The sequence below is a fragment of the Gracilinanus agilis genome, chromosome 3 (genome assembly GCF_016433145.1).
Source record: "Gracilinanus agilis isolate LMUSP501 chromosome 3, AgileGrace, whole genome shotgun sequence".
In the NCBI taxonomy this organism is placed as follows: domain Eukaryota; kingdom Metazoa; phylum Chordata; class Mammalia; order Didelphimorphia; family Didelphidae; genus Gracilinanus; species Gracilinanus agilis.
Window position 1 is genome coordinate 627,440,659 of NC_058132.1, and position 13,815 is coordinate 627,454,473.

General features: G+C 38.1%; 1 protein-coding gene across 1 annotated transcript in view; it reads right to left on the bottom strand.

Moving 5' to 3' along the window:
• The window catches only part of DNER (delta/notch like EGF repeat containing), a 226,749-nt gene that overhangs the window by 41,668 nt on the left and 171,266 nt on the right, over window positions 1-13,815 (bottom strand). Inside the window, exon 9 of the mRNA XM_044669452.1 lies at window positions 3,172-3,294. Coding sequence (XP_044525387.1) covers window positions 3,172-3,294 — 123 coding nt within the window. The remainder of the gene's footprint in view (window positions 1-3,171; window positions 3,295-13,815) is intronic.

A 13,815-nucleotide genomic window follows, 5' to 3' on the forward strand; every position in this document is an offset into this window, starting at 1 on the left:
GATAGCAGGGTCTAAATTAACTTAGACATCCTAAAAGGAGATACTTGGATTTAATATATATTTACCACATTAATGTCTACTTCTTAAATGATTCCTCTACATTTCAACTGCTAAATCTGCTAAATTCTCAGTTTTCTAATTCTCAATGGAAACTCATGTGATAGTAGTTATATGGTAGGAAGTCAATTCCAGTGGTTTTAATTAGTCTGTGTTAAGCTGTTTGTGTTTGCCTAGTGAACTTATAAAAAAGACCCCATGAGACTGTTACAAATAAAAGAAATACATTGCATTTATATTTTTCAAAAAATTTTCAATTCCATTGTTTCATTTGATCCTGACAAAAATCCCATTAGGTACATAATGTGGGTGTCATTATGCCCATTGAAAAGATATAGAAACTGAGGTAAAATGACTTGACCACAGTTAGGTAGTGACAGAATGGAGACCAAGTCCCAGGTCTGGCTGATATCATCTTTTGCTGTTTCCACTTTTACATGCCATCTTGTTTTATAATGCACTGACAAAAGAGACAAATTTATTAAGTGCCTTCTATGTGCCACTCACTCTGCTAAATATTGAATTTAAATAATGAGTCAGAGGAAGAAATCTAGAATCGGTATGATTGTTTTCCCTTTAGAAAGCTGGAAGAGTATAGGACAAATGTGTAAGTCTTCAAGATCTAGACCAAAGTCAGATATATAAAGCAATGACAATTTTCCTCCCATTTGACCAAGGTATGGACCTGTCATAGGCAGATTCATGATCACTGCCTGAAACAAGGTCTAAGGATCACCAACAAGACCCAGGACAAGCGAGCCCACTAGCCTGGAAATAATATTTGTTGTAACAGTTCCACTAGACTGGACAAGTTCGGATAAATGATGGTCAGAGCACACACAGCTTTTTGGAATCCTAGAAGTGAGAAGACCCAGAATGTGCCACTGAAGAGATTGTGGGATTTGAGGGGATTCGAACAGCAAGTCTCTAATTACAGGAATTGAGTGAACCACATTGACTCCATCTTGTGGCTCAATTCTGGAGCAAGCTCAGTTCCCTTTCTATTCAATTAAGGGTCTAGTCCAGTTTCTGTCTGGTAAGAAAACTGATTCAATCGTGGGAATTGGGAGAAAACCGTATTACATTGTTTGAACGAAGGCCTGTGAGGCTGGGAAGCTGGACCACCTCTACCCGCTCCTTAGACACTCTTAACTAAGGAACTACATTATGCTCACCAGAAACCCAGTCAGATCTGAGATTGATGGAAGGAATTTTCTCACAGTTGTACATCTCAAGCAATTGATTGATGGTTTCTTGGCACCAGTCTAGCACATTTCCATGTTCCTTTGATAGTATACAGACACTTGGGGAGAATGGGACACCTCTTTTTCTGAATTCTGAGAACTGAATCTGTTCACTCTCCTCCTCCCAACTTGGAAAGTCCCTAATCTTTCATCCAATTAGAAATAAGATTGCCTAATGTGGTTTCCTTTTAAATAATTGCCCTTATTTGATGAATTGTTTTTAACATATAAAATTCTGTCTCTCCCTCTATTTGAGGTTCAGCCCTGAGCTGAGGAAGGAGGCTGAGCTCAATTTGTCAGGCAACTGGCACGCAGTGCTTACTTAATAAATCGAAATGCTCAGCAGCTCGGACCTTTTATTTCCTCAATCCTTTTCATCTTTCTCCTGCTACACCAGGGAATTGTATGATATTGGGCAAGTCACTTCCTCTCAATGAAGTTCCAGTTCCTCATTTGTAAATAAAGGTGGTGCGGGGGAGGAAAGGATTAGAGAACCTCTGAGATTCTTTCTTGATCTAAAATTATGTGATTTAAACTATAGATTGGTGAGATTAAAGAGCCCTCAAAGAAAATCTGTGAAAAGCTATCTCCATCCCACTCTATCCCCCAAACTATCTTTCAATTATAGCAATTGCACAATAGCTATCAACAAACCTACATTGAAAACAATGATCAGAGATGGTGTGGTTGTTAGAGTCAAGTCTTCATGCTGGATCACTGGCTTTACAAACACTGGTCACCATGCCTACCAGACATGTCAACTATGGAGTTACACCAGCTTCAACTTTGACACTTTTGAGTCTCTTAGACCAGTGATGGGCAAACTACGACCCTCAGGCCAGATGCAGTCCCCTGAAATGTTCTATCCAGCCACATAACTGTATTATTCCTAATCTGATGAATACAGTGAGTAGGATACAATACAAAGAAATTTCGAAAGTTGCCTTAGAAACAGACAGACAGCTGGGCATTTCCTTTCCTTTGGCCCCCTCTTTAAAAAGTTTGCCCACCCAGCTGTGTGACCCTGGGCAAGTCACTTGACCCCCATTGCCCACCCTTACCACTCTTCTACCTATGAGTCAATACACAGAAGTTAAGGGTTTAGTAAAAATTTAAAAAAATAATAAAATAAAAAAATAAAAAGTTTGCCCATCATTGTCTTAGACAATGTCAACAGACTAAACGAGCCCCAACTCTATGTGCTGTGAAAAGTCAGGCTCTTCATTGGAAAGCCCTAGTAGCCTGGCAAGGTCAATGTTCAGCCTAACTCACTAAGACTATCACTTGACAAGAGTTCACCAGTCTGTCTTAGGGCAGAGGATTTCCTTCCCATGAATTCTCTATATCAATGAAATAAGAGGTCCAGACCAAAAGCAAAATCAGAATCCATATGTTGAGGATGCAGAGGAAGAAAAATAAAAGTCCTCAATCATACATTTAGGGACCATCTAATCTAGCTTCTCGTTTGGCACATGAGGAAACTGAGGATCAAATAGAGAGTGATTTGTTTCAGGTCTCTTGGGTGTTCAGCAGTTGAGGCAGGATTCAAACATAGGTCTTTAGATTCCATATCCAGTGTATGTCCACCATGTTGCCTCTCTAATGAACCAAATCATGCAGCATCAGAGCTAGAAGGAAACTTAGATATCAGTTAATTATGGAAGAGAAAAAAAGTCAAGTGACTTGCCCAAAGTTAGTTACAGAACTTGGTTGGGAATAACCCATCTACCATCCCAGTCTAGAGAAACTTTCCATGACAACACAGCTTTCTCTCTAAAGTCCTTAGTAGAACAGAACAATAACTGCTCTTAGAAAGAATGTGAAACCACTTATCCTCACCCCAGGCCAAAATGGCCAAGTTGATTCTTACCTTTATATTCTGGGAGGCACACACACTCATAGCTATTCACAAGATCCCTGCAAGTGGCCCCGTTCTGGCAAGGGACTGAAAGGCATTCATTATCTTCCTCTTCACAATAAAGTCCGTGATAACCTACAAGACAAGAGAACAGAGAATACTAGGAAACATTTCCACTTCAAAACTCACTTAACTGGCTTCTAGGACTCACATGTCCAAAGTGACCTTAGATGTCATCTACCAACCCTGTCATTTTTCAGAAAAGGAAACTGAGGCCCAAAGAGATTAAAATCCAAGGGCATACAGGTAATAAATGGCAAATCTGGGATCAAAACCAGATTTTCAGACTTTTATTCTCCTCTTCTTTTTAACTGGCCATCATGGAAGAAAGTTGACTTTTTACAGAGGATATGATATTTTTATGTGGGATTGAAGGAGCTGGGATTCTGGTTACATAAATCTAAAAAGTATATTGGGGAAAGACAATTAAAGCATTGCCCATCCCTGACCTACATTTTTATAAGGCAGAAGGAGAGAAGGAGGGAGAGAGAGGGAGAAGGTAAAAGAAAGTGGGGAGAAGGTGAGAAAGACAGACAGACAATAAGGAGAAAAATAGAGGAAGAGGGAGAGAGAGAAGGGAGTGAGAGTGTTGATAGAGAGGGTGGTACAGCTGTCAGAATGGATGCTGAAGACCACAGAAGAACCCCTTCATATGCTTTTGCAGAGGAGGTTTTGTCTGCCAATGATGTGCATCCTACTCAACACAATTTTGTATTGCATAAACCAGTATCAGGAGTGCCTGCAGCTTGCTGATATGGTTTCTTAGAGCACCACCAGCATTATGTGGTATTTTCTAAGGAAGAACTAAGGAATTTGATATAGAAGTTGGGAGAATCATCATCAATGTTTTTAGGTCAGAGAGGTGATGCACTGAGATATGAGAGTCAGCCATAAATTTCCATTTTGTGTAATTCCATTAATTTCCTAGTAGCACCATAATGCAGATTTCACTAAATATACACATCTCTGTGTGGGAAAGGAGATGGGTTGGTTTATTTTTAAGGAAAAAGTGAAGGAAATTTTAATATTTGGGTTTTTGTATACTTTTAGAAAATAGGGCAAGTGGTTTTTGCAAGTTAACACGTGAGTATTTCTCGAATTATGTTTACTAATAAAGTTGTACCAAAGTTTGAGAGAAAATTAATAATATTCAATATACCAAATAATGGAAATGTGATTACTAGTTTTAATTCAATTAAAATTACTGAATTAAGTGAGTGAATTCCTTGTGTTCATATAGAACATAGAAAATGTAAAAAAAATCCCTTCTAGAAGAGCAGATATTTTAAAAGTAGAAAGTAGATGTGTCGATACTTTAGCTTGTTTGGATGAAATTTTTCCTTTTGGCCCACTGCTTGAAGTTTTGTGTTGGTCTTTAAGATGGCTCCTTAAGAAGGTATGAAATTTCCTTGACACAATTCACCCTTTACAAACTCCCATTACTCTGGTTATCCTTGAACTAACCCTAATTTGCCATGAAGTACATGGATATTCAATGCTCAATTGATTCCTTCTTTTAATATCTTTGATCTTTGGACTTGACCATCAAAAAGAAGAAGATGTCAGCACATAAAGGGAGGAGAGTGACTAGAGAGGAATACAGAAAAGAGAGAAACTACACACTCAGAAGGACTTGGATCCTCAAGGACACCTCTTCCCTCCATAAATTGCATCAACTGAACATTGGTGTAAAAGCACAAAGATGTTCCCAGAAGAAGCCAGCACTCAAGCTCAAATGTGAGGGGAGAAATCTGTACCTTGTCCTTGCCTTAATCTCCTTCCACATGATCCCACTCATTAAGCCAATAATTATTTGAATCATGTGGCTCCTCTCCTGATCACTGCACCCTTATGTATGTTGCCTCCCTCATTGGAATATAAGCTCTTTTGATGGAAGTGATCATCTTTGCTTTTGGACTTTTGGACTTATATCCCCAACACTTAGCACAATGCTTTTTCATTAATGAATTTATTAATTCTTTCATTCATTCCCAAATAGATGATCAAGTTGAGGGCAAGGAGAGGAGGCTGACTTTTTCAGAAATGCTGAGTTGTTTTCCCTTGTGAATCTGGAAGACTGTATGAGTTGTAGCAGTTCCTAGGGGGACTGGGGTTCACTGCTTGCCATTTTAGCAATGTCATATGTTTTTCCATTGTAATAGAGGCTCAACGTCAGGGCAGTACAAGTTGTCTAGAAAACTAGACAGGTCCCTGGGAGAGGCTGAAGCTCACTAGAGAGGAAAGGAGAGTGGTTTTGATTATTTATGGGCTCAAGAATAACTCCTTTAACTTTCCACTGGGGAAAGTAAAGCTTGCCCCATATTCTACCTTGTTAGGCTAAGTGGTTGCACGATAGCTAAGGGGCCTTTTCTTTTTCTATAGATACTTATGCCTAAGAAAAATGTTGATATTTCCATGGGAAAACCCAGGGTGGGGGCACAAGGCAAAGGATGATTTGTGAGAATTGTCTAAAATGGAATTCAATCCATTTACACAGAAAGCCTTAGCTTTAGACTACAGGTTTCATATACACATCGTTATAGAACCACAGAATCTCAGAATTGGAAATAGCTTCAAAGGTAATTTAGTCTAACTCTTTTATGAAGCTTATTAGACTATTATCTCCCTGTGGGCAGGCGCCTTACTTTATCTAAATTTCCAGCACCTGCATATCCAGCCTCCAACAATAGGATGTATTCTGCATACAACAGAATCTTAGTAAGCTTCTACTGGATGAATGAATGGATAGTGTATGAATGATAGAAGCTGTAATTTTCTTACATGGACATGAAAACATTTTCTCCTCTACTTCAATTAGAAAAGTAATCATTCTGACCTAAATTAAATGTTCATATTAAATTGAATTTAATTAGAATGGGAAAGACTAATGATAGTTTCTCTTTTTTATGCAGGAAAATAATGCCAGTTAAAGGCTAAATATGGTATTAATGTGTTTTGAAGTTAAAAGTGGGGGTGATGTCATCATATGACTACTTATAAAACATTGAATTTTAATATAAGTAGCCCTCAATAAAGCAAAATATTTAGGAATACATAATTATTCTGACTAGAGATTTAACTCCTCAGCTTCTAAATTCATCTAACTTATAGAGAAAAAAGATAAGATTCCCTAAATTTTCCAAAAGACACCCCATTTGTTTTGATCTCTGAAGACATCTATGCTGCTGCCAATTTTGCAAAAACAGGCCCATTTGGGGATGGGCCCTTCCCAGGCAGGGAGAAACATGTGAAGCCATTCAAATAGTATTAGTATTGTTGGCTCTAGCTTGAGATAATCAGGATAAATAAACGCCTGTCCAAGTGGGAATGAGTTCCATTCACTTTCTTTGCCTTTGTAACTCATCAAAGCCAAATCCTCAAAGCTCAAATGTCTGTCTCATAAGACCTTCTCATGGGTTCCATGGTTTATTTATTCTGCTTATCACAGATGTGGGAATAATTTTATATTTGCCTTGTCAGTAGACTAACTTCCATCAAAAAGTATAGCTATTTTAGGTGGTTTGGATAAAATGTTTAATGTGGTGGGTTTTTTCCCCACTCTGTATTTGGATGGAGTTATTATCTACCTAAAGAAACATATGTTGATAATGCTGCTGCTGCTTTTGATAATGATGGTGCTGGTAGTGGTGATGGTAGTGAGAAAAAACAGCCCTTCTATAATATCTAAAGGTTTGCAAAGTCTTATCTACACATATTGAACCTGACAACAGTTCCATGAAGTAGATGCTACAGAGCAGAACTCATATGTCAAAATTATAGCTGCTGGAGACAGATACACTGTGGCACAATTGAATATAACAGATTTCTCTACTGGCAACAATGCAAGGATCCAGGACAATTCTGAGGGACTTGTGAGAAAGAATGTCATCCACATCCAGAGAAAGAACTGTGGGAGCAGAAACAGAGAAGAAAAACAACTGCTTGATCACATGGGTCAATGGGGACATGATTGGGGATGTAGACTCTAAGCAATCACCCTAATGCAAATATTAATAATATGGAAATGGGTCTTGATCAATGATACATGTAAAACCCAATGGAACTCCATGTTGGCTACGGGAGGAGGTTGGGAGCAGGGAAGGGAAAAAATATGAATCATATAAAATTTAAAAAAAATTTTGCTGCTGTTTTGGTCTTTTTCCAAACCCAAGTACTTTTTGTGAATTTACAGAAATATTTCCTCTCCCTCCAGCAGATTAGTTTGCACAACTTCTTTCTAGTCTAATTACAAAATACACACCTCTTTCATATAGTCTATGAGACCTCCAAACTGAATTTCTTGTTCTTCTTATACAACATCCCACTTCCCACCTCTGTACCTTCAAACTGGTTCTGCCCCATGCCTTAAAGGACTCTACCTTCCACAGGAAGCCTTTCCTGCCCTCTTCCCTGCCCCTCTCAGCTGCTAGCTATTGCCCATACCCCCCTACCACCAGCCTATAATGCCAGTTAATTTGTAGTGATTCTGAACATCCCTTTATATTTGTATCTCCCCTGATTCGACTAAAAACATCCTAAACTCACTTTTGCTTTTGTCACATGATAGGCACTTAATAAGGGTCTGTTAAATATTGATTAGGGGTAGTGAAATAAGTGAGTGGGGGACCTGGTAAAAGTCAATAGATCTGGGTTTCTTTGTTTATAGTAGCAAGATGACAAAAAAGTGGATGGGGCTTAAAGTCAGGAAGACTCATCTTCATGAATTCAAATCTGGCCTTGAAGACTTACTGTATGACCCCAGGCAAATCATTTAATCTTGTTTACCTCGGTTTCCTCATCTGTAAAATGAGCTTAAAAAGGATATGGCAAACCATTCCAGTGTCTGCCAAGAAAATCCCATATAGGGTAAGGAAGAGTTAGACACAACTGAGTGATAACAATTTTTAATTGATCTCTACTTGAACTCATTAACAGAGTTTCCATTAAAATGATTCTCCTTTGTCCTCTTTCATATCTTGGATTAATGGAATGAGAACTGAACTTGGATTCAGGAGCCTCGATCTCTTCTATTTCCCATCTTTTGGACCCTAAAGAAGTTACTGCTCTCCAAGTCTCAGTCTACTTGTCCAAAGATGGAGGCAGAAAAGAGTTACCATCTGCACTGGTGGAAGGAGTAATCAAATAGATTCAATCATGGCTAGTTGAGATATTAAAGTAATCTCATTCAAGACAAATGCATAAAAGCATTAAAGGCAACATTAAGGTTATCCCTCTGATCATGTGATAGAATGTCCTAAATGGAAGGTGGAAAAGAACTTGAATATTTCTAAATAAATATAAAAAATGACTTCATACAAAACAAAAATTTGCTTTGTAAAGGAAGAATGGAGCATCTCACTTCCCTCTTTTGCAAAGTTTAGGGACAAGAGATATTGCCTATTCCACACACTGTCAGATAATGTTGACAGGTGGACTGCCTTTTCCCTCTTTGTTTTTAAATCTTTGTCAAAAAGATTGGTTTAATTGAGGAGGGTATACATTTGGAAATTGGGATAACAAAAAAAACAAGACATTAATAAAATGAGATTTTTTTTTCAAAAAATACTATCATGTTATCTTTGTGGATAATCAGTATAGGCAAATAATTCTTGGCAATGGCTAAGGATCTAAAGAAGGAAATCTGACTAATTTTTCTAAAATATTTCTCTTAATTTTGAAGGCATAAAAGTTGTATTTATCAAATTTGTGGATGACATAAAACTTGGTGAAGGCAGGAGCACAGCTAGATGACACAGAACACGTGGCTTAGATCTGTTAAGATTTTAACAGGTCTAAAGGATGAAACAAAACTAACAGGACCAAAGGCAGGTTTTAGCCTGTAAGTAAGTACCTCTGGAGAACAGAATAAGGACCAAAGGGGCTCAAGTTACTTCATCAGGCTTGCACAAACAATGGCGCTGTGTTTGGCAACACTAGGAGCTACATCGCTTCCTTCACGATAGGCAGACTTCACTGAAATAGGACATTTTTCTTTGTTATCCTGAAACTACAATGAAGAGCAAGGCAGAATATTCCTCTGTGCTTCTGTTGCTACCTTGGAGGAATTATTTTCTTCCTCTTCTCTGGGGTATGAAATAAAATTATAAAATCCTTTTTGTCTCCATTAGGGAAATTAAAACATCCTAATAGGTCACCCATAGCAGATAGAGATGCTAGTGTCTCTGCTTTGGACAAAAGGAAAACAAAAGCTTTTCATGGTTATGTGGTTGTCAATGCTCCATATAATTTTGATTAAATCCACTAATCACTACAAACTGTCTTAACAAATAGCATTTATCTTGTATTTTTCTAAGTAAAATCCTTTAAAAATCAAGTCTTAATAGGGTTCTTTTTTATACTTGTTTAGCAGTTTCAGTCACTTTTGACTCCTCATAATCCCATTTGGAGTTTTCTTGGCAAAGATACTGGAGTGGTTTACCATTTCCTTCTCTGTCTCATTCCATTGATGAAGAAGGGGGACTCTGTCCATTGTACCACCTAGTTGCCCATAATAGGTTCTTAAGAGGTCTTTTAAAGGAAAAAGGAAAAGTGTACATGTATAATCACTCTTTATCCTTCTTCAACTGATCTAACCAGATTTTTGTGGGAGCTTCTCTGATGCATTAAGGTCAATAATAACAATAGCTTATGTTTTAATAATACCATGAAGTTTTAAAGCACTCTACATATGTACTATATCTAATTTAATCCTCGCAACATTCCTGTGAGGCAGGCTGCTAGTATTATCCCCATTTTAATGATGAGGACATTGAAGATCAGAAAGTTTTGGCTGCCTGGCTCAGCAACACAAAGATAGTAAGTGTCTGAGATAGGATCTGAACCTAGGTCTTCCTGACTTCAAATCCAGCCTTACAACTTTTCCTTGAATCAATATTGGGAAGACTATTCCTAATAGGATGGGAACATCATGTAGGCTTTGCAATTAGGCTTTGCTACTTCTTCTATAGGATTCTTTGAGGGAAGTGAACTCAAATATAATGGACAAGAATGCACAAGTATGTGTATACACACAGAAAGAACAATAATAGCCATGAAAAAAAAGAAGGAAGTTCTGCAAGTAACTGTGGTTTCCAAGTCATCTCATTTGTGGATGGCCACTATTGCTTCTCCCTTCTGCTGTCTGCTCTTTTTCATTTTCATTGCTCAATGGTATCAGGGCCAAAGGAGGAAGATATGGTAAAAAAACCCTCAAATCACAAGATTTTTCTGCTTGTTAGCAATTCTTGTAAAATTTGAATGGGAGAAAGAGCCAAAAGCAATAGAAGAAGTGAAGCATTAATTCATAGAACCTCAGAACTTCTTTTAAAAATGCCTCATTTAACCATGGCTTGCCTTCCTTTGGTCTTCTTGATCTTCCAATTTAGCACATAATTAGGAGCAGGTTCTAAGCATATGTAACCTCAGTATTGATGTTATGAAGCCTAGCTATGTTGTGGAAGCCTAACCCAGGCACTAAATGGTATGCTCCATGACTCTATAAACAACATGGTGTCCCTAATGGTGATGCGATTGACCCATCATCCACAGAGCATGCTAGGAATTGTTCTTGTAGGGGACACTTAGAGTATGGCCTTTTCCCCTCTGTTGTCCCATCATCCCCTCTGGGAGGAAGGGCATGCCTTTGCAAAGTGATTGGGCAGAGTTAAGGGTTCACAAGGTCTATGCCCATCAACAGAACAGAATTTATCCTACTGGCGATGAAACCCATATTCTTTTGTTCATTTAGAACCATGATATAACCAGTGGCCTCTAAACTTCCTTGACTATTCGCTCCTCAAGGTAAACATTTTTAAACCCTTCTCTTTTGTCTTTGAATCAAAACTAAGAATCAGTTCCAAAGCTGAAGACTAGTAAGGGCTAGGCAATTGGGATTAAGTGGCTTGCCAAGGTCACAGAGCTAGGAAGTGTCTGAGGCCAGATTTGGACACAGGACCTCCTGGTTCCAGGTCAGACTGCCTATCCACTGAGCCCCTAGCTTAGATACATTTGTATAAATTTATTTATGTATAAATATGTATTTAGTGCAGAACTAATAATCAACTACAGTATAAAAGACAAAATAATAGAAATTGTAGAAGGACAAAATAAAGATAAAATAATATTTGATCCTAGAGGCAATGAAGGGCACTAAAGTTTGGTGAATAAAGAAATGGCAGGATCAGATTATCTCTTTTTGTAGCTATGTTGAGGATGAATTGGAGCCAGAGATGATGAGGGCATGAATTAGGGTGGCGGTCATAAGAGAAGAGAGAAGGGGACTTGGCAACTGATCAGATGCAAAAAAAGGAGTGAGAATAGGGAGTAAGATGACTTAAATGTTAAAAAATGAAGATTAGCAAGAAGTATTTAGAAGGAAAGATAATGTAAAGATATGAGTGATGCACATTAGAACCTACTCATAGCCAGTCTTCCTATGGAATTCACCCTATCCCACCCAAACTGAAAGGGAGATAGGCTTATTACTCCTTGTTCTGTGCCCACATCCAGAACCTGTCTGGGGTGAGGGATGCAAGCCAAGTGGATTTCAGAGGAGAAAATGGAATTTTCCCAATGGCACCTCCCAAGGTCTATTGCTGTTGGTGCCTCCTATCTAGGATCAGGTTCTTGTTATAGAAAGTGGAGGGGTACGAAAAGATTGAAAACTTACAGAGGCAAAGCTGCCTGGGCAGTACTGGGACACAAGAGTAGTGGTGGTTGTGTTGAAGATAAACTTCACAACTACATGGAGATAGCTATATGTGACCCACCTTTCTGCCCTTTTATGGGTTGTTCACACAACCCTTGGGATAAGGCTTTAATGCTAACTCTGAAGATCATTCCTCTAACCAACTGAACTAATTAGCCCTAGATGAACAGAAGCCCTAAACAGCATGCTAAAATGCAATTTAGAAACCAGGTCATGGAAATCTCATTATATGGCATAGGGATATCCCTGAATTTGATGCAACCCAACAAGCATTTATTAAATTCCTGCTATGTGTAAACACTATGATAAATGCTGACAATTCAGACAGAAGAGGGGAAAATGGTCCCAACTTTGAAAGAGCTGAAAGAGAAACAAACAAGATGTCCTTATCGTCAAAGTAGCTGGTTTTGTAAAGGGCTTACTGTCATTCTTTCCACTATAACAATTCTAAATTTTGTGGCTAATTACAGAGAGATATGGTGATCCCTCACTAATATTTTAAATATATGCAGCCTGATAACTGGCTGTCCCAGGAAAAGTTTGACCTCATTCATGTTGTTGTTTTTCTGGGACAGGAAAAACAAGCACATTCTAAGTGAATATAGAGGATGTAGAGGGAGGTGCTGGTCTTATTAGAAGATGATTTTTTTTAAAAAAGATGTAGAACAACAGATTATGAAATGTAAACTATTTCCAATTAGTCTAATTTTAGGAAAATTGGATATTTTAATAAATTGAAGAGAATACCCTTAGAAAAGCTGAAATCTATAACAATTGTAAGGTCATTTCATGTTTGTTTGAAATTAGGGAATGGATCTGTGCTTACATTCATAATTATAAGAAACCCCTCTAAATTATGGGCAACCATAGCAAAATGACCAGAACTCTGTTCTACTTCCTCTCCATTAGGCTTTCTGTTTTGGTTTTCTATTCAAAAATTTTGTTTAGGGAAAAGAGAAAGAGCATAGATTTGTAAGTGACAGCTTAGAACATCCTTAAAGAGAAGGCTTAGGTAAAGAAACAAACAGACCTTTCAAGCAAATATGTCTGAACTAAAACACACAAATAAGTGTTCTCCTTTCATGTAGTCACCCTAGGAGATATAGACTTATTCCTATAATACTATCACTTCTAAAGACATTGCTGGAGCTCTTCTTTGGCAAATTAATCCAGGGCAGTTAACGAACCCAAGAGAATCTGTCTCATTATTTTATTAAAATCATACGTGACTAATGTGACTTTTAAAAAATGTTTCTTTTGGCCACTAGAGGGTAGTTTTCACCTACGAATCATAGAATCCCAGCCTCCAAGTAGGAAGACACCTCAAAGGTCACCCACTTAAACAGGGATCTCTTCTACAACATGTCTGACAAAGAAGACCATGATCAATAGGGCAACTATTATTCTTGACAAGGTCGTCTTATATTTTTGTCTATAATGAACTGATATTTCTGTCTTCATAGTCTCTACCCATTGCTTCTAGTTTCCATCCTCTGGAACAAATCTAATACCTCCTTCCACATGATAGATCTTTAAACATTTGAAAATAGCTATCACATCATCCCTCTCCTCGTTTTTCATTTCTCTAGGTTCAATATCCCTGAGTCCCTCAAGCGATCCTTTCACCTTCCTGATAGCTCTGCTAACCATCTGGATCTCTATTGCCTAACCACACCTCTTCCCAATTGAAGTTGTAGCCCAAAACAGGGCTTCATCACTATTTATTTATCCCTATTCATTGTCATATGCTTTGGTATAGACTTTGACATTATGGCATGAGAGGAAGAATTTTCCCTCTGTGGGAAGGAAGGAAGGAAGGAAGGAAGGAAGGAAGGAAGGAAGGAAGGAAGGAAGGAAGGAAGGAAGGAAGGAAGGAAGGAAGGAAGGAA